The 22,905-nt window shown below is 39.7% G+C and overlaps 1 protein-coding gene across 1 annotated transcript; it reads right to left on the bottom strand.

Moving 5' to 3' along the window:
- Positions 1–1,117: 1,117 nt before the first annotated feature.
- On the bottom strand, positions 1,118–22,901 carry LOC139466675 (protein limb expression 1 homolog). The gene is made up of 4 exons (XM_071248289.1): positions 21,903–22,901; positions 12,667–12,830; positions 5,115–5,255; positions 1,118–4,445 (listed from the first exon to the last, which is right to left on the bottom strand). The coding sequence occupies exons 1-4, from the start codon at positions 22,138–22,140 to the stop codon at positions 4,032–4,034; spliced, it is 957 nt and encodes a 318-aa protein (XP_071104390.1). The 5' UTR covers positions 22,141–22,901; the 3' UTR covers positions 1,118–4,031.
- Positions 22,902–22,905: the final 4 nt, after the last annotated feature.

Here is a 22,905-nt window from a genome sequence, read left to right as displayed (position 1 = left end):
CCACTTAAATAGGAGGCAGGGCTCGGATAATTTGGCAGCCTCAATTAGTTTGATTCAGGTTGTTCAAACACCTATTTGTTTCCCTGCAAACACAGCATTTATTATTTAATATGTTGATGAATAACAAAACAGTTCATGATAACCCTATGATTACTAATGTCCTGGAGGGGCCTCACAGAACCTTCTATCCACCTCCGTCCTGGTGAGACCTCACAGAACCTTCTATCCACCTCCGTCCTGGTGAGGCCTCACAGAACATTCTATCCCCCTCCGTCCTGGTGAGACCTCACAGAACATTCTATCCCCCTCCGTCCTGGTGAGACCTCACAGAACCTTCTATCCCCCTCCGTCCTGGTGAGGCCTCACAGAACATTCTATCCCCCTCCGTCCTGGTGAGACCTCACAGAACATTCTATCCCCCTCCGTCCTGGTGAGGCCTCACAGAACATTCTATCCATCTATGTCCTGGTGAGGCCTTACAGAACATTCTATCCCCCTCCGTCCTGGTGAGGCCTCACAGAACATTCTGTCCATCTATGTCCTGGTGAGGCCTTACAGAACATTCTGTCCACCTCCGTCCTGGTGAGACCTCACAGAACATTCTATCCATCTATGTCCTGGTGAGGCCTCACAGAACATTCTATCCATCTATGTCCTGGTGAGGCCTTACAGAACATTCTGTCCACCTCCGTCCTGGTGAGGCCTCACAGAACATTCTATCCCCCTCCGTCCTGGTGAGACCTCACAGAACTTTCTGCCCATCTATGTCCTGGTGAGGCCTCACAGAACATTCTGTCCATCTATGTCCTGGAAAGGGCCTCGCAGAACCTTCTGTCCATCTATGTCCTGGTGGGGCCTCACAGAACATTCTGTCCATCTATGTCCTGGTGGGGCCTCACAGAACATTCTGTCCATCTATGTCCTGGTGAGACCTCACAGAACCTTCTATGTCCTGGAGGGGCCTCACAGAACCTTCTATGTCCTGGAGGGGCCTCACAGAAACTTCTCACCTCAGTATGTGCAAAATATGGTGTCTTGTTGTTAATCAGTTATCATGAACATGTGCACAGTGTACCCAATCACAATACAAAAAAACAACAGATGAATACTGTCATAATATTTTATTTACATGCAAACAGACTGTATTATAGAGATATATTATGCTGAGTAAATGTATATTATATTGAAGCAGTTCTGTTGCTGTGATAAATCTCATATATTTTCTAGACTCTCTGTACAACAAAGACAGGTTTGATATGGAGACAAAATGACCAGACAACACCAAATGCTGAAACTTTTCACCCTCACAAAGACAATGAACCCTTCCGCCTCAAAGGAAGAAATGTCCTACAAAACATGCAGAGGGATAGGGCTGCTACACATTCACAAACAGAGACAACTTATTGTGAGGCTTCTACATGGGAATGGGCAAAATTTCCCCTTCTAATTCAGTTACTATAGATTGCAAATGTGACACTGGAAAACAAGGAAAGTATTCAGGATGTGTTTTGTTAACAATGATCAGTTGTGTGAACATGGCATCAGAACAGTAACCGCTGTCTAAGTCAACAACAAATGGCTGCCAAAACTCTGTCTGCAGATTTTAAAGAAGTCTTTAGCAAGAGATGCTTGATGATTTCAGACAGACATGATCACGTGCCACCTGCATTCTTTCCAAAAGTAACAAAATTTGGCACATGCTTGAGATTATTTCTAAATCTAGAGTACAAATACATGCATGCAATACAATCCAATTTACTAAACAAAAATAGGTGTAACTATACATCGCACACAGAAGCAGGGCGAGACAGAGACGAGCTGACTGCCTGAACACACAGCAACACACATGCATTAACAGACGGTAGGAACCGGCATACATTACAGTGTTCCCTACTACAGTGTAAACACTGACTATATCTTATTCTCACTTGACAAGTTTAAAGCCAAACTTTTACATTTACTTAATACATGTTGACTACATAATACCTTAGGAATATTTTAATAAGACAATACCACTATTTTGCTTCCATCAATCCGGACCAAATCATGTAAAATGTTGATATCCTAATTTTTGTTATTTGAAAACAATTTTCTTCTTCCAATGATGTTCCTACTGATTACATTCATAATATTCATGATATTCTGGGAGCACACATAATACTTTTTGCTGATGAGACAATAATGTCACAAAATACAAATGACCTAAATCTAACCTACATACTGTATCTGTTCTTCCATAGGTCTTTTCACATCACACAGACATACCGAGTAAAGTGCAATGAATGGATACTGGCTAAATGGAGTTACCTCCCTTGCTTCAGAAATCTGACAGGAAAGTGCCTTTCTTTCATGTAAGATGAGGTCTGCTGTATATGAAACTGGATTACCGAGGCTGAAATGACTGCACTGAAGTCTTCTATTGATGCATAGGTCTCCATGGGATGAAACTGCATCTTAATTCTACACACTGCATTTCCCTCGCAGTTTCCATGGTGGATTGTTCACTACTGATCTCTAATGCATTTGATAACATTGCAAACTCTCCAGCAATTATTTTTAAACTAAAGACAAAACGTGGGTTGAAATAAATTAAAACTTACTGAGAATCAAACAGAAATCAACAATATTACATAAAAGACAAACAACTGGCAAAGCCAAGATATCCTGGCATTCAGGAATATAATGCTTCCAACGCTTAACAGCCTCATTAAAACATCAACAACTCATAACACACAGAAACGGTTCTGCGTCATAATGATCCATCTATATATACAATTGTAGTGACTTCACGTGCACATCAGTGGCCTGTACATGTTAGAAGGGGCAGGTGCAGTATACAACAAAAAAATGTTTTTCAGAAAGCAGGAGAAAGTACAACTATGTATGAGTTTGGAGTTTATTTCAGTGATATCACAATGTGTGAGCCTGGGGAGAATAACCAAGTGATGCCTAATTGGGCTTTACGACTTTGCATAAACCCACAAGCATGTGTGTGGGTAATAGTAATCAGGGCAAACATGGCCAATCCTGGCACATCTTGCCTTTGGCTTTGTATGTAACTATTACCTCCCTCCCTAAAAAAACTAAAACTTTTGTCATAAGGATAACCACATATTGCCTGAAATTAACCTACAATGATCTTGTTGGTTGAAAATGACTTTAATACAGCCATTTGACATTACGTCTGGTATGAAGTACTCCGTATGAGTGCTGACCATTATTTCAAACATTATCATATATAAAAATAGGAGGTGGGGTGGTGGTAGTCGTGGAGGACGATGTGTGCAGGGAAACTAGTCACTACTGATGTCAGTACAGATGGCAGGGACATGCTTCTTCTCACAGCAAGCAGTAAACACACAGGGCATGCAGACAGTTCTTGTATGTACAGCTATAGAAGGAGACTGCAACATGCTCCACAATAGCAAGTCTTGGATCACAACTGCCATATAAATCATCTTTTTCTGTGTGGACAAGACATGAACACATGCAGAACAGTTTTGTTCCTTGAGGACAACACATGGACTCATGCACAACATTTTGTTCTTTGTGGACAACACATGGACTCATGCACAACATTTTGTTCTCTGTGGACAAGACATGAACACGTCACCTGTACAACATTATTTGTCTATGTAGACAACACATGAACACATGTCACATGTACGTCCATGTGTGGAGTATTGTGTAGTAATGTGCACATTTAGCTGGCGGCTGTAGCACAGGGGGGCAGCTCTCAGAACTGATACATGCACTATTAGAAATTCTTTGCCACATCCTCTATAGGAACATTGCACTGGAAATACATTTGTTCATGCATAAACTAAACAGGCAACATTCACTTGCTGTGTTGCAACAGAAGCTTAATGAGAGACAAGTTGTGTGAAGCACTCGTATCATCTGGCCTTGAGATATGTAGATACTGGCAGCTGTATTACTGGCTGTCACACACCACGATGCATGATGTTCACAGAGTAACTATATACATCCATGCAAGACTCGGACAGCCAAGTTCCACGCACTGGCAACACTCAGGCCATACTCTCTGAAGGCCCGATCTGGCTCAAAGCTAAAACTAGAATGTCTCGTTTCTCCTTATAGAACCGGAGTTCTCTCCCAGCTAGTCGTGCAGATTCTAACTCTTTCTCAGATATTTTCAACTCCCTAGGGATGATTGAACAATCCTCCTGTTCTCGTGCGATCCAGTCCAGTGCCATCTGTGACCGCATGTCATCGTCCAGTGCCCGGTGGGAGTAGTGTGCCAGCACTTCCTGCCGTGAGCAGCTGCGTTCCCGCATGGCCTTGAGACTGCCGTTCCAGTGCAGCAGTTGGAAGACGGTCATCAGTTCCTGGAACTCCAGCATGGTGCGCCCCCTGTTGGCCTCAAGCATGAACTTAAAGGCTCCGATACCTGTGCTGGGGTTCTCAATGTCAGACTGGCTTCCCTGGTAGACAAGAAAGGAAGAATTTTTACATTGTTTTGATTGGCAGAAATGGTACATCTTTCACATTTAGTCCATATAATTATTGGATGTAAAAAGGACATATATATATCTAAGATTATTGAAATTTCCATAGTTCAATGTGTGCAACTAAATGAATATACTGATAAGGGTTCCTTAACTACAAGCAATCTTTGTGTTATGACACCCTTAACTTTCATGCTCAGGACTAGACTTGTGATAGTCGTAGTGCCAAGATGACTTTGTGGGAGGACTTTATAACTTTATAACATATTCCAGTGTTACCATATTTCTGTAATAAATATTACATGCGGCATGAAAAGGACAGGTTGCCTTGCCGACTAATGCATCACTGCACCTCCCGGGCTCTAGAGACGGGCCTTAACACAAGGAACATCTTTGCTGCTTACAGCAACTGTGAATAACCCAGTGGACCTACAAACAATGATGGCTTTTTTAAGATGATGATGATTATGGCAAGCATGGGTTGCTGAAGACCTTTTCTAACCCGGATCTTTACACGCTTTTAACTAAGTCACCATGCCTGATCATGCTATCTGTTAGGTCGTTTGGCATGACAAGGTTTCTGCAAACCAACTCTTTTCTTGAATCACCCCTGAGGCTGCTGAGTCACAACAGACATTTTCTCACCTTGAAAGAAGCGAGAGCATCTCGTATGGCCTTGTCGATGAAGTCGTCAGTTATTTTCCTTGAAGGATGTTCGTTGAATACAGAATTCATGAGTGCAATCTTGGCAGCACTTCTTCTTGCCTCTGCCTTTGTCGAGCAGTTCTGCAAACAAAAACTTGGGAATAAGAAAAAAACTACCGATACAACATGCCAAGATGTGAGATCGGTCTCGTAAACTAAAACGATCTTGGCTACCACTACACATGTCTTAAAGTTCAGAAAATGTTTGAAACATTGCCACCCGAATCCTTCTCCCAGCATGATAAGGTCATACATGTATATGCAATCTAGAGCTGAGTATCGCCTGGTATCTTGCAATACTATTGATATCAATATACACCAGAACAAATAGACAGAAATTATGAAATCACTGAAATACAACTCTAAATCCTCTTGCTTCACACATTATTTATTATTATTCTCCAACACAAAAAAATATTATCCCAAAAAACAAAAACAAGAACAAATCAGTTTTAAATAAAGAGCGGGTTGTTAAATATAATAGTTAGTGGGCCCATCCTCTATCACTACGTCCCCGTGTTCTGCCATTATAACAAGTTGCGCTATGCTACTTCTGCCTTTACAGGTGGTAACTCAGTTCCTGTTCCATTTTCAGCGTAACGCGATCTCACACACTTGACGATTCAAGCAACGTCTGTACCTATGTATCGATGATATTGTAGGTATTGGTAAATCATTACAACCCTAATACTATCTATATCCAATGCTGCAAAATACCATCTTCCTGAGGCAAGTGTGTCCACTAAACATCCTAAAACTAGACTTTGGTATTAGGCCTAGCTAGTGGACTCTCTTTCCTCAGGACATCAACATTTAACTACTCACATTTGATATATTGATGACAAGACTGTTTCACTGCTTTTAACAATATTCAAGCTATTTTCCAAATTACTTTGTTATGACAATCACACAACAAGTTTTTTTAACATCCATTATATTTATGAACAGTATACGAAATAAACATTAGCCCGAGGCCGATTTTTTCTTTGGGTGATAGTTTTCAATATTAAGCTGTAAACATGGTAATGAATCATAACACTGGGATTGCTTTGTGAAACGGTCCAGCTTCAAAGTACTTAAGATTATGAACTATTTCCTGCAATTGTATTGAAAAAAAACCAACTGAACACATGCTTCGACAATGGGTCTATATCAAACATGTCAAAGAGAAAAATTAAAGATGCAAATAGATGCAACATGATGCAAATAGATATATATCTTTGTTACAGGTCGTAACCTATCGCGATATGTCCATGAAGTTCCGTCTTTTAAACAGGTTGCAATTTACTGCTTAAAACTTTAAAAATAACACAATTTAACCAAAGGCTTTTGTCTAAATCTAAAACATATCATACACAAGGATGGTATCCATTGCTGTAATTTGACTACACTAGGTCATGTGCTTGACTTTGACCAATCGTGATCCTTATATTAGATAACAGCAAAAGTGTCATAAGAAACCAATCCAGTAATATCCCATGTTACAACAACAAGAATAATCCTGGTGAGGTTACTGTAATATTATTGATTTTCAGGGCTTTCTAATGACACCAAACATCAAACAAATCTTTGCACATGTTATTTATACAAAGCTTCGAAAACGGAGGAATTTCCTGGTATTTTCTCATGCCACTGCGCAGACCTGTTATCAGGAAAAGTATGTTATGGTCTTGTAGCAGTGACACTTAAGGCTCTCAGTTTACTCTGTGCAGTTTCAGACAATGTTTATGAACCACTTGAAATTCTGTTTTCTGGTGACTCCAATTCTGTGGAGGATGTGGTGGCCTATGTATGTGAGATTAGATCTGTGTGTTCAAGTTAAATAACCAGCAACCAGGTGATGTTCAGAATGTATGAGCAAAAAGAAGGTCATAATTTACTGACAAGATCAGCCTACAGTAAACCCTGTTTGGAAATGCAGTGAAGCACAGGGAGGTGTTCTATCTCTGATTACAGGAACCGAGACAGTACTCTGTATTAAATTTCACCAGTTCCTCACAAGACAAAAATGACGTAGCCTGACCCAGAGCAGACTGTCCCCGATATCAACCTGCCCAGAGCAGACTGTCCCTGATATCAACCTGCCCAGAGCAGACTGCTCCTGATATCACCTGCATACAGTAGACTGACTCTGATATCACCTGAACAACAGTAGACTGACCCTGATATCACCTGCACAACAGTAGACTAACCCTGATATCACCTGCATACAGTAGACTGACCCTGATATCACCTGCATACAGAAGACTGATCCTGATATCACCTGCACAACAGTAGACTGACCCTGATATCACCTGCATTCAGTAGAATGACTCTGATATCACCTGCACAACAGTAGACTGACCCTGATATCACCTGCATACAGCAGACTGACCCTGATATCACCTGCATACAGTAGACTGACCCTGATATCACCTGCATACAGTAGACTGACCCTGATATCACCTACACCACAGTAGACTGATCCTGATATCACCTGCATACAGTAGACTGATCCTGATATCACCTGCCAACAGCAGACATTCAAATATGTGCCCTACAATAGAGAGAGCCGGTGAAATGACTGTAAGTAAATAAATCGGTTGTATCAAAGCTTGATGACAGTCCCCTTCCAAACGCTGCCAACCTCCTTCTTCAGTTACCTATACACTCTTTAATAAAAGCATTACCTGTCTGTCACTTGTTCATTTCATGTGAATTTCAAGTCACTCAAGCTGAAACTGTATTCCTGTGATTGTGTATGCATGAATAGATGTGAAGGCAGGCTTGTGACTTGTTTATTTCTCTGTTGTGCTAATACATTGCAGTGGTTGTATGGCTGGGTAGACTGACAAGAGATGGGATCTCAGCGGTGTGACTTGAACATGGCTGTCAGCATACAGCAGCTAGTCACCTGGAACATGTGCTCTCTAAACATACACCTTGACCGTTGGCCAGTCTGTTATCTGTCATCCGAATTACATTCCAGCAGCAGGCCCTAGGTGTCTGGTGGCCTATCAAGGCTTGCCTTTGGTGACATCAACACAAAACTGTCATTTGTTTCAGGACTTTCGATAACCTCATTGCCTTTGGCTAATACACCAAGTCCACTCATGTATCATACAATGCTTAAACACAGCTGACACATGATTACTTCTTTAACCTTTGAAGTCAGATTATGCAGGATTCTGAACTAAGGCCTCCTGTCAGGAATATGTTTGAAAAATCTCTATTTTTGTATACAAGTCCTAATTTTCCTAAATTCAGAGGTATTTAACATTGTATTTTGAGATTACATTCACTGAAATATTAGACAATAATTTTTATTGAGCATTAAATCATATTTTTTGGTCTGGTTATTTGTGAAATACAGGTTATCACTACAAAGCAATAGCATTAGTTATCAGATATGTATACACACAGAGTTGAACCTCATTGTGTTGAACATGTGGGGATATATATATATATATGTATACACACACAGTCAACCTCATTGTGTTGAACACGTGGGGACCTGAAAAGAGTTTGAGTTATTTATTATTAGGGGTTTGAGACATCATGAAAATTGTATGCTTATGTTGGATACCATGGACTTGCAGATGAGTTTGAGACCAAGACTTCGACACAAGGCTCAAATGTATTACAATAAGAATAGGACATTTGTAATTCCAACTTTGGAAGTTTTAATGACATTTTAATACCTGTATTTGAGTACCGGGTAGTCCATATTTGACATCATTGTTAACCATATTATCAGAGCTTTTGACATTACTCAAGTACAAAATTAGCATTACATAATTACTTCCCTACGAGGGCTGAAGAAGGAGATGCTTGAGATTCAGGTGGACTCTGCTCCATCAGGTATCAATTAGGATAAGACCTCTGCCTGACATACGGCAGCGCTCACTCCATTGTCACTATCAGGGTTGATCTGGGTATAGAAGGTTACCTTCCCACTTGCAGCCACTTAGACAGGGGGCAGGACAAAGGTTAAACACATGCAGGCACCAGACCATGAAAATAAGCCCCATCGCAACTGTCTTTCACTTACACAGAATATTGAAATGTCTATGTACTTTTGCAGCAGGATAAGTAAATTTATCTGATTGATGTTCCAGTGACTAAGATGTCACATACCTAGAGAATCGATTCACACTGCAATCTATTAGCCTCTGGGTTCAAATTTAATACATATATAGTGAATATTTTACATGTTCCAGATTGAACATCAAGTCAGATGTATAAATGTAATGTTACAACATGATCTTGGGTCTGCAGGGAATTTATAGAGACCTTCTCCCAAGTCTGCAGCAAATGTCAGTACTTTCCCAATTCCTGTTAATAATTACCGATGTTATGGCTTTGTAGACAGTCTTAAAGGAGACTTGTATTTCACTGATAAAGTAAAAAGAAAGTGACTTTCATGCTTCCTCATACATTATACATATAATGCCAGGAAATGATATCATTAAATTTAGAAAATATGAATTAAGCAAAATTTAGAAAAAACAAATAAAGATTTTCCCAATTTCCTAGTTTAGAATCCTAGATAAAACCCAGGAGATGTCGGCACAATATCCATTCCTGTGTCTTGTGTCACTTTCTTCCCACATCAAGCTGACAACAGTGTCTGAAATAAGTGCATGCCCGCGGCTGGTAACTTTTCTGTCAGGCTCCATCAAATTTTCTTCCATCTGCCCGACTGTCAGGCAGATAATTTTAAGACTACTTACAGATTCAGTTTAATTATAACAAGTGACTCTCAAGTGATTGTTTGCATTATTTCAACTGAATCATATTGTCTCTTATTTTTTTGCATTTTTTAAATATCTATAATGTCTGAATGGGGGCAAGTAGCTTTGAAGATGGGCAGGCAACACTTATGGGTCACCTGTCTTGTTGGGTTTTAAGATTATTTCATATACTGGCTGATGGCCAAGATGATCGTGTTGAGTCCACATTCTACCACATGTACTATGACTGCCTGCTGTTGGGTGTTTGATAACCTCACAACAAATGGAATACCACCTGTCTATTGTTGGGGTAAACAGGGCTAAAATCAATCTGTAGTTGTTTCAAAATATATTCATTTTATCACAGAAAAAAGTTAGACTTTTGTGTATGGATTCAGTGATGCCTAATCAAGAAGGTAGATATTATTACTACATATTTCTTAACATTAGTGTTTCCAAGATGTTTCAACTCCAACACAATATAGAAAATATAAAAGTAATTCATTAAATATTGAAAGAAGACAAACGTCAACATACACTAACCATGCTTACAAATAAAGCTTCCCTGCATGCTGTTTATATTTCCAATTCAGCATAATTCCTAAAACATCACAAAATACATACAGGGAAAGAAACAGGTGCTGATAACACCTATGGTGTCGAGCTGACATGCGCCCACGTCCCAGACTATCGGAATACCACACCACATAACAGGCGTTCACTGGAGTGTGACCACCACTTGTGTAACTGCCTATGAGAGATTCTACATGTATTCCACACCTGTTCCACGCTGGCCAACCACACAATGCTAGCGACACTGAACCCAACAGATGAGGATAGCTGGACAAGTCACAGCAACAAAGAAAACTGTTTCTGTGTCTACAGACAACAAAATAGCCATAAAATGCGCTCTGTTTGTACTGATAACAAACTATTTAACCTGAAATACACACAACGTGGCAAGTGTGCCTGAAGAAGAGGCTTTTGTTCGAAAGTGTCAATGACACATGACATATTGTTAGGAGTGATACCCGCATCAATAAATATCCTCAATACCTCTTACGGATCTTATTTTAATTGTATATCTTAAATCTTCGTTATCATTCTCTCTCCACCATTGAAGGGCCACCAGCTGTTTTGATATTTCATCATTGACCAAACCATGTAAACTAACATTTTGTCATTTCACAATTTCATACACATAATTGATAGAAGAAGAATAACATGTTTGAAAATATTTAAGTCTGCAAACATACGTAAAATGTTTTTATTCTTCCATCAGTCGTGTGTGTAAACACAACCTAACATACCAGGAAACTGTATTGTAAGACCATGGTAGGGGAGAATACACTTAGCATGAAAACAGGACTTTTTGTACAAAATTTGTCAGTTCCATGTTATTTGCCTAACACAGCAAAAAGACCCAAATTTAACACAAAAATGTTGAGATCAAACTGTTCAAACTATAACATTCCCGACTGGCCCCAGCAATGTGTTTGGTCAATGGCATATCTCCAGTAGTGGTCTTAGCATGCAGCATTGTCTGTATAGCTGGGAGGGCGGGCCGGGCAAGCACCGCTCTCATGTGTGTGATTACATCGCAAGCTATTGAATAAGGATTATGAGATACCAAATTGAGGCTGACTGCCTTGTAAAGTACACAAACTCCATGGCTCCTATAGCATGTATAAATGCTGTATACCTGGGTATTGGGATATTTGTAAAGATATAGCTGGTTGTCGGCTGAAATATCTGTTTGCAGGATGCTATAAATTGCTAAAGGAAGGACTTCATATTGGCTGATAAGAATGTCTTTAGATAAATATGTTTACACGAGCTGGTTATTCAAGCCGAGGGCTGAATGAAGTAACCGACTGTTAATGTACAAGTTAGTGTTGACAGAGTGAGATCTGGTGTATATACCTGGCAATTCCCATGGCTTTGCTCAATACTGATGCCATTAAACTACTTGGTGTACAGCTAAGTAAACATGACAACTATCTCGTGTTGAAACGTATCAAACTTCACACAAACTAGACTCCAAACTTTTAGAGAGCACTGACATAATATTTGCTAGCTTGTTGAGAAGCTGGTTAACTGAATCCTGCAAACATCTTGTATTTTACCCCACAAAAACTTCTGGAATTCAACACCTCGGAAGCCGGGATACTAGTGGTGAATGTTGGAACTGTTTGTCAATGGAATGCTGATGGGACAGTTATTCATGGACGTGGTCCAGGATAGGGAGACTTGTACATTCCACTGTTGATATTCCAGTGTTGACATTTGATATTGTGTTAGACTGATTTGTATTTCTCCTGCTAGAGAGTTTTCGTGTTAACAAACGCTGGGTAATGTTGAACCTATGCAGTTTCTAGCAGGGCTAACAGCACCAATGTCAACAAGCAGCTAAATGCTGTCTCCACTGATCTTAAGGAGTCCTGATTTCTGCCCACATAAAACATATTTAAACAAGTCCATGTTGTTTCTAGCATTTTTTCACTCTATTAACTTATAAAACATGAAAACTTGTGACTGAAACTAAATAAATTGCTTAACGTGACCTCAACATCCCTTGAAGAAAGCTGCAAGTCAATCAGACCGAATGGTTTTCACACATTAGACATGTTAGAGGATTGACAAAAAAGCTCAGTTCAACTGGCTTTTAGGACATCTCATCTTGGGCAACTGGTCTCTGACAATAACATCAACATATTGTTATAAGTCAGTTTTCATTTTCATAGCTGTCACAATCTCTTCCAAGCAAATGATCACATTACCTGAAAACTGCCAAAGCAGCTGCCTCCAGGTAGAGTGACGTAGCAGACGTATGGCGGAGATGAGGCCGGCTCTGACTTGTACACCACCAGGGCGCCATTCTTCAGGTCCGCGCCCCGCTCTAACTTCATCTGCCAGAACTCTTGCAAAGCCTCCACCACATTCACTGAAATAGGGGAGACAACTCTCATTAAAATGACCTACCTAAGGATAGATAACTCCTTGAATGGTAACAAGATATATGTGTCTCTGTTTTGGAATTTACTTTTAAATTCACCAGCACACATACATATCAGATAAAACTTTATACAGATATACATTGTGTCATATTAAATAGACCCATGTGAGCTAAACCAAAATATTTTTACAAGCCACAATGACATGATTCACTAGTTTAAAATTACTATTCTGAGTACAACCAAAATGTTTTTAAATTCAGGTCTTTGAGGTTCAACAGTTTTCTTTGGAGAAATTGTTCCGAAAAAATAGACATGACATTCAAAGTATACATAGGTTAACGACCCATTCTCTGTTTCAAAGGGTACAAACAATTCGGCTTCATTTTAAGTAATTTGTTTGATGTAAGAAAATCAAGAAGGTAAACATGCATGGTAAACTGTCGGAATATGAGAAAAGTTACTTGTAACAATTAAAACAAAAATGAAAAGGCATGTATTGGTTTGTCACTGGTTAGAACAAAGTACAATCTGGACAAGAATTGCAATGATATTTTCATTAATTGCAATTCAAGATGAAATAGGAAAGTCTCTACATTAGCACTAGCTGCAACGGAACTGTGGTTGCAAGTCGTGAAGAATGTCTCCAAATATGAAATCAAAGCTTGGTAATTATCTTCCCAACAAGCCATAGCAGGTGACCCCTCAACCTTCCTTCCAATCAGAGCTGGTGTGAGCAAACAAAAGTAATTATAGTGTTGACAGAGGGAAAGCGGTATTATCTCTCAGATTTACCAACATCGCAGGAGGAAGTTTAATGACGATCAAGACAAATCTCTCCAGTTTATCCTCATGTCTCTATCTACACACGATCAACACCTAGAATCAATACAAACGCCGCCGTAGCCCAGCGTGACCCTGCAATACTCCAGTTTCTGCCACCACAGCGGCAACATCGACGAGGTGGCAAGGTGCACAGGGGCGGATGGAGCAAAGCGTACTGATGAACAGTTTCTTCTACATATACAACATACATACAAAGGAATACACATCTCCGTGACAGACACCTCAAAATCCACAGTGTCTGACAAACATGACATGTTGGAATTTTTGCATATGGCACAACTTCTGAAGGAGGGGACACTGAGCAGAGACAACCCAGGCTGCCTGCAGTAGGAAGGAGTTAATACAGTATATATTTACCTGACAAAAAGTGAATAACTCACTGACCTCTACAGGACAAATAAATATTTGCATTACGCTGTGGTATTTGCAGTAGATATTAAACCATGTTATACTTTGAAGTAATGTCAATAGGCACATCACCGGTTGAACTATGGTTGGCAAATATGATACAGACAATGAGTTGGACAAAATGTCATGAATCTAATACCTTACTCAAACTACTTCAAAAGATGCACGAGTACTATGGATGAACAAGTCCTGTGTAGTTCATAGCCATGACAGAAAGATATGTCTTACTCATCCCAGAATACAGTAGCTTGATGTATCCTCCAAGGTTCCTTCAGTTCACAAGGAGCGTGAGCTCAATGATTGTCCATATTCCATTGAACCATCATCAACATGGACATGGTTGACAAATCTAAAAGTCCTAAAACTGGCATGACCCAATCCTCCCTCCCCAGCCATCCAACCTGATGACAAAAACACATAAACAAGTATCAACTTACAGTCTGCAGAGGCAAAGTCATAATCCATTGGCAACATTTTGTAAAATGAATCCCAAATTGTGTAGAACAGAGGTTGTGTGCACTGTTGCCTGAGCTGCAGGTTACACCACAGTTGCACTGCACCAGACCGTCCCTAACATGTCCACTGTAAGGCGCCGGGCATCCCTGTCTACAGACTGCTGTGCTCTCCCTGGCCCCAAGTGAACAAACTGATCCTGCTCAGTATTGAATCATGTTTTGCCAACATGGGCGTTTGTTTTTCCCCAAGTCGTCACAACAAGCTGCTGCTTCAAGCCTTACTGGCATCTTTTGGCATTCGACATGAGGTTATGTGTAGCAATAGCTAATTACATAATCGTCAAAATAAACACGATGTAAAACAATATTCTAGTCTTAACCCACTCTTCTGGCGACAACTTCCCTAATTAACACCTCTATTATTATTGGTGTTTATTTAACATGTTTGTTCAGTGCAACTAATTAGCTGCCCAGGTGTAATAATCTGTAAATTTAACACCCTCAGCTGTCAAAACTCAAAGTAATTACCTTTGACACAAAGAGGGGGAGAGAATTATAAATTTAATCAGATGTCCTGAAGACATTTGTCGTTGCAGCACTTAATCCTATTGCAGATAAGGATGAGGATTGCTGACACACAAGTAACAGGTAGCTTGTATGTTGTATCACATATTGTTATCTGTGTTCTGGTAGAGTGTCACTGTTTCCCAAAGACCTAAACCCTCACCTGGAGTGTAGCAAGGCGACATATTCATGCAATATTACAATCAATGATGACTTCATCTCAACAACTGTTTTATCAAGGCATGTCATGAAAAAGGGTAAAAGTCTACATGTTCTAATCAGCAATGAAATACCTGAAAATATTCAGGTTTTTGTTGTTCTAGTTTGCTTGGGTTGGTGTTACCAATAAAAACATCACACAAACATTTAAAGTTGTATTGATGGTATCTGCAATTCCAAATGTAATGGAACTGCTTGAACCTCAAACCCTTTCAGTAATCATGGTCATGTGATTTTTTTTAAGCATAAACTTAATTTATCCATCCCAAGAGAATACTATCACTGAATTTCATTAAGTTCTGAGACACTCTTCACATATTCAGGATAGCACTGCACATAGAAGCACTGAATATTTAATAAACACGCAATTAGCACCCATTAAACAAATACAATATTCTCAGCAGGGTCAAGGGGAAGTCATGCATATTTAATCTGACTTGATTAAAGGACAAAAGGATATATTCATTATTCAGAAAGCCATATGTAGTCTTTATGCACAGCATTTAGCGGGTGACATTGCTTGAAATATCAGAGTTCTGTAACCATGGTAACAATGCCTTCCTTTCAGACAAGGAATAAATTATTTGAGTCTTGAAACCAAATTAGAAGAAAAGATATTTTCAGATGCTGTTGATCAGTGTCCATTGCCACTGTTTTTAGCACTAGATACTTATGTTATGGAATCACCAATCTATTTCATCATGACAGAATAATCTACTATGATGAGCTGATGACACAAAATACTTTCATTACAAGTAAACATGCTAAAGTTCTACAAAGTTGTCGTTTTTACATGATGGTATTTATCTTAGACACTGTAAATCTGTCAACAACATTTGTTTATCAATAAACATAATAAACTTCCTGCTTCTCTTTGGAAAAAGACAAATTAACTTTGAGAAAATATAACATAGGGAGTAAAATAAGGGAGAAGAGTTGCAAAGATTAGGGTGGGGCTAACATAAAGGGGGAGAGCTGCACAGATCGGGGGGGCTAACATAAGGAGGGAGACTTGTACAGGCCTGGGTGGGGCTAGCATAAGGGGGGAGACTTGTACAGGCCTGGGTGGGGCTAGCATAAGGGGGGAGAGTTGCACAGATTAGGGTGGGGCTAAAAGAAGGAGGGAGACTTGTACAGGCCTGGGTGGGGCTAGCATTAGAGGGGAGAGTTGCACAGATTAGGGTGGGGCTAAAATAAGGGGGGGAGAGTTGTACAGGCCTCGATGGGGCTAACATAAGGGGGGAGAGTTGTACAGGTCTGGGTGGGGCTAGCATAAGGGGGGAGAGTTGTACAGGCCTGGGTGGGGCTAGCATAAGGGGGGAGAGTTGTACAGGCCTGGATGGGGCTAGCATAAGGGGGGAGAGTTGTACAGGTCTGGGTGGGGCTAACATAAGGGGGGAGAGTTGTACAGGCCTGGGTGGGGCTAACATAAGGGTGGAGAGTTGTACAGGTCTGGGTGGGGCTAGTATAAGGGGGGAGAGTTGGACAGATCAGGGTGGGCTTAACATTAGGAGAGAAAGACGTACAGGCCTGGGTGGGGATAAAATACGGGGGGTGGGTGTGGGTGTGGGTGTGTGTGTGTGCACAGGCCTTGGTGGGGCTAACTTAAGGGGGGAGAGTTGTACAGACCTCTGACACTGTCCTACTGCTCTAGCCTGAGGTGACAGGAAGACATAACATCTATCCATGTCTATATCATGTAGCCGGGGAGCTTTCTGCCTCAGTAACCATGTGGCAGGCATGTTAATGTCTTGTCACTTACACAGGAGCAGAGGAAGAGACATCACACTGAGAACTGTGGGATCAAGTTCTCTGTGCTAACACTACACAGTTCTCAGACAGTAAGACTAATGGTTTCACTTTAAAAGCCTTTCAGGCCTATTACCCAAGCCATCAGGGCTTACAAGTGTTGTAATTTTAGATAGCAAACATTCCTCAATTCAGACGGAGGCTATAAACAGGAAATGGGTCACTCTGAAGTATATATACTTAATTAATTTATGACATTACACACTGTAATTTTGACTTAATGATTGAATTATCAGGAAATAAAACCTTGTTACTTAATGGTTGTAATCTGAGGGTTATTTCAAGTGGATAATGAGAATAGGTTCCAGCTGGATTCTACCTACTTGCTACATAGAGTTTTTATTATGCATGCCTTCAACTGGATACTCACCAATATAAATTCAAATTTAATCTTGGCTGGCTAAGCAATCATTGTTGTTTTGTCAGTGCCATGATCACGGTACCATTCCACAGAGCTATCTCATTCTTAGTGCTAAGACTATTTATATCTCCTACTTCAACAGACTTGAGGCAGTTGTAGCACTAAGATCATGTCATGGAACTGGGACAATACAATGTGGAAAGTCAGTCAGTGACCAAATATAACTGGACAGCTGTGGATGGCCATTATGATTTGTCCATCTTGGACTTACATAGCATAGCATGTACTGGGAGCCTTGCAGTAAATATAACGATTTCTATAGAGCTATGAATCTGTCTTCACCATATTAAGATACTAATACACTGTCCTTGTTGGGTCCTGCAGAATAATTGGTCCACTGAGTGAGTTGGTTTAGCACAGCAATGATCAATATTTCAGTTATATCACATGTTTGCTTGAAGTAGGAAGGTAGCCTGAAGTGATGCAGGTCTTCGACATCTTCCACTATTGAAATGAGCACAGGTCTGGTGCTCACAACCCGAGAAACATAATCAAGGTGAACTGGGATTCGAACCCACTATGATAGGTTTCTTGTACGCCTACTCTGTACAGCGAATGACGCAGCCTTATACGACAGTGTCAACCATGCCCCCTGGTCCAAAGTAACGTATGCTTGTGGTAAAAATCATCTGACATTGATTGGAGGTCAGGCCCTGTCATTTGGCTGACTGCAGCAACGCATCATTCTAATATGGTGGGTTTGTCTGGTTGAGAAGGGTTACAGGTCCATGTGACATAGCTGGAATAGTGCTGACTGCGGTGTTAGACAACACTCACTCATGCATGTTGCAAGAGGCGACTAACGGGATTGGGTGATCATGCTCGCTGACTTGGTTCATGCATGTCATTGTAGACCAATTGCGTGGATCAATGCTTGTGAATATTGCTGAGTGCGAGGTTAAACAACAAACTAACAAAAAAACTAACACAGTGTTTGGTAGCACTCAATAAAAATCAAAGACAGCCATTAAAATTAACTGAGAACTTTGTAGGCTGCTGAAGAATATTAAGAAACTTAGAGTTAAACACAACTAAATAACAAACTTAAGATAGGCTGACTTATCATAAATTTACATAACTTATCACTGCTTATCCTGATGATGAAGTGCTGCATGTACCCTGACCTAATTCACGGAAGACAAACAAAGAGACATGACAGAGTAGGTGAGTCAGAATCATAACAAAAGCCCTGCTTTCAAACCAAGCTTAACTTCAAGACTTGTATCAAGAAAACTGGAACTAAACCCTCGAACAATTACTCCTTTCCAAAGTATCACATGAAGTTCTGTTCCGATTAATGAAATCATCAAAGATTTATCAGGAGGCTCAAACAGCCAAGTAAACCAAAGCAATTTTCCATAACTGAACACAAATGATCTTGTCCACTCTCTAAACCATGAAAGAGTTTGGTTCCCTGGGAAGGTTTATTCACTACTTCAAGAACTTACTGCTGGAGAAAAAAGTGAGGCCAGTTTTTATAAAAATAATAATATAGTGCTGAAGTAAGTATTCTTGGTAATCATGTTGATTCTTGTTATGTCTGGTCTAGTTTTATTGAATGGAACATGCTAACACTGAAAAACAGGAAAATGATGCTGATCAATTAATTTTGTATGATCTAATCTGCAAACATGATTATTAACCAATTCCCAACACTAATCATGTGTCTAAAATCAAGAGAACGTGAGCGAGGGGACACATAGTTGGATCACATACCACAATGTTACTAGTTCTACATCCTCACTGCAAGTCACAGTCAGGGAACATGAGACAACTAATCATTTGTTTGTGTGTTTGTTGCTTAACACCAAACTCTGCAATATTCCAGCTGTATGACAGGTCTGTAAATAATCGAGTCTGGACTAGACAATCCGGTGATTAACATCATGAGCATCGATACATGCAATTGGGATATGATAACATGCATCAACCAAGTCACCGTGCCTGACCACCCGATTCTGTCAGTTGCCTCCTTTAAATATAGTCGCCATTTACAGTAAGCATGGGTTGCTGAAGACCTATTCTACCTCGGATCTTTACGGGTCAAAACAAGCTACTGACCATGCTGATGAAAATCAGGTAGCCGGTATTATGATTTTATTAAAAACATAATTTACATTAAACACATGTTAAAATAAAAATAAATAAATATTATAAGATTATAATTATATGATAATAATAATGATAACAGTAATTAGAAATCATGGAAATAATTGTGTTAAACAGTAATTATCACGATTATCTCATCTAATAATTGGTAATTTTTTTTTCAGATTTAAATATGACCATTTGTCTGCTAGTCTCAAGAATAATGGAAATCTGGAGTGAACACTTGTTTTCTCCCAAAATCTAGTTATGTGATTTAAGTCATTTGACTGGAACTAGCAGTGGAAGCAATGATTTTCCTTCTGGGGTTTCCCCTGGACAAATAGTATGATCAGCTGATGATAGGTTACTCAAAAAACACCGAGCATACCACAACATGTAGAATAGCTGAATAGTTGAGAACATCGTTTAGTTTAAAGAGGCAAAGGGTACTAACATTACTATTCCATTTGTAAATTGTTGTATATACAAGTGCTACTTATGGACAGTCAATTCAGCTGGCAAATTGTTGAAGGATTCCGGGTTAGAGAGAGCACAGCTTTTCAGCCTGTTACCAGGAGAAAACATAGAGGGATTAGTTGGCCCTTCCAAACAACTAGTTTTCTTGAAATGACCTCAGAACTAGTTGGATATGACGATGGTGTGTAACCCTGAAGATCTCAAGTTATTAACTGAATTACCTGGTTGTAATACCAGTCATGCTAACAGCATGTATCTGCAATCATGTTAGTCATCATCATGATCACTGAGCACTGAGAATATTGAATAACTCATACCACCACAAAAGTATTTAAAATACAATAAAGACCTTCAACATGATCACATTGAGTATTTGGGATAAGGCAGTTACTGCATGTAAATAACACTTCTTTGAGTCACCCTGTCAACAGTAATCATTATTCATATATTCTGACATTGTCCAAGCTCTGTGCTCACTTTAAATCCTGTGTTGAACACTCATCGTCCCTGCAACCCAAGAATACAGCTCAGGTTCATGAGAAACTATGTCTGTAACAGGTAATAAAAAAAATATCCTTTGAAGCTTGTATTTTGCTAATGTCCTCATTCCACCACCTGTATTACCAAGCCGTCCTGGAGGCTGGCCTTGTGCCAGAAGCCAACAAACTGACAGAGGGCTGTTCAGATGGATTTAAGTGTCTTGTAGGGCTGCCCTAAGCATGCTGAGACAGTTTCATCTCCGACACGTAATAACTGCTTGTCTAACATGGCGAAGAATTGGCCTGACTGTTCAGCAAAGAAATACATATTTTTTTTCTGCCCTAGCTTAGATAAACATGGTGTTTTACAGCCAAAATGACCGATATAAAAACATGATATTGAAACACAGAATGAATTTGTTTAAAAAGACATGTCAATGAACATGATGAAAATCACACTGAAACAAAGGTATATATATTCAAATGCTGATTACCATAAAACATTTCTGATGTGCAGATATTCAATTTCAGAACATAACCCCCCTTCTGATACCACAACTGCTAATGGAGAAGCATATACATGAGTAATATACAAATAATGCAGAATTTAAATCCTGTGTGTCCAGGGGTCCTAAGATATTTTGCAATGGTATTACTGTTTATGAATCTAGAGATCTTCTAAATATTTACTTTTTAACAAGAAGGCATTTGCAAGGACCCCTTGATTCTTATCTTTAATTCTGAACATGACATCGCAAGCCTTACACTTTACCATCAAACAATCAATGACTGTATTGAAAGATGAGTTTGTGCATGGTCTTAACGTAACAACATACACAGTAAATGTCTAAAATCATTATTGTAGTTTAACATGTTTGAGGACATTGCCACATAAACAATGCAAAGGAAATGTTATTCATAACACTCAAAGTACTGGTCTTTCTTTAGAACAGATATGCCTTTTTGAACAACATATGATATATTGGCCATGTTGACCATCGCTCCATCATGTGTCAATGGTCAGCTCTGTTTACTGACACTCAAACTAAGTGAATCCAGTCAAATGTCACCATGGGAATTATATTCAGTGGGAATAAGTAGTAAGATATCATTCAACATGCCCAAAGAATCATCATAGCAATGTAATTTTAACTAGAGCTTTGTGTCAAGCTTCTGTACCATATTTTGACTATTACCATGTTTACAGGTGCCTTGATACATCTGTCATCACAATAATTTGAATAAATAGACTTTTTTTATGGTAATTTGTAAATATAACGATTACAAAAGATTCACCTCTTCCATATCCATGTGTGTGTTTAGCAAAGCTATTGACAACAGCATCCACTGCTTCCTTGAGGACAGTCTTTGCACGAGCCTCGGTAAGGTTCCCGCCCTGAGGACCGAGGAGGTGTGCAGCGGCTGCTGCAGCTGCAGCCCCTTGTTGGAAGGGTGGATGAGGCTTAGGTGCAAGAAGTGGTTTTCCTGTTCTTGGGGCTGGCATTGGTCGACCATTTCCACCACCAGATGCCATTGTTTATTTTGGTTTGAAACTTCACTGGCCAGTAATGGTTATTCCTCCAACATGCATTATATGTTGGGACTGAAAAGAGACCATCTATCCCACTCTTCAAGATAATACACCTGAGAAAGGAATCCTGTAATCTACTCAGTCAACATAGGAAGTAGCCAAGTTTATTTCCTTGATCCCCTTCTGAAAAAAATTCACGACTGACAGCTATCAAATTCTTGAAATGATCAATACATTCCTATGTCAACCACTTGCAATTGAGTGATAGCTTCTTGTGACAGTAGATCAAGCTTCTTGGTTAGGCAATCAACAGGCTATGCGGATCCCTCGCAGCGTGTCTAATTTTAGTTCAGATGAACGTGTCAATAAGATATCCGTGTCTTTTTCTGATCCATTCAAGTATAATTCCAATGTACACATTCAAGACACTCACGATACCTCCATATATCTATATTATGCACATTTACAGTGCAGCTAGGAGGACACAAGTCAATGACGCGTCACATGTCTGTGCCCACTGTAAACAGTAAATACACACAGAATTCACCGAGGCGAGGCGTCATCTCAAAACAACCACAAACTGACTTGGTGATTGTTGTCTTTAAGCGCTCACGGTCTTCGTAGAAATACTTTGAGTTGGTCAGTCAAGACCTCACATATATATTGTCCAGTTCATGGGGGTATTACGTACATCGATGACCCACAAATGATAATATAAACCAGGTATATCTTTCTCCGGGCTTGACAGATTCCATGGCCCGAAGATTC

This window comes from Haliotis cracherodii, unplaced genomic scaffold, assembly GCF_022045235.1.
Source record: "Haliotis cracherodii isolate W230 unplaced genomic scaffold, xgHalCrac1.p SCAF_19, whole genome shotgun sequence".
Classification (NCBI taxonomy): domain Eukaryota; kingdom Metazoa; phylum Mollusca; class Gastropoda; order Lepetellida; family Haliotidae; genus Haliotis; species Haliotis cracherodii.
The sequence above is the reverse complement of the archived record's forward strand: the minus strand, read 5'-3'. Positions and strand labels throughout refer to the sequence as shown.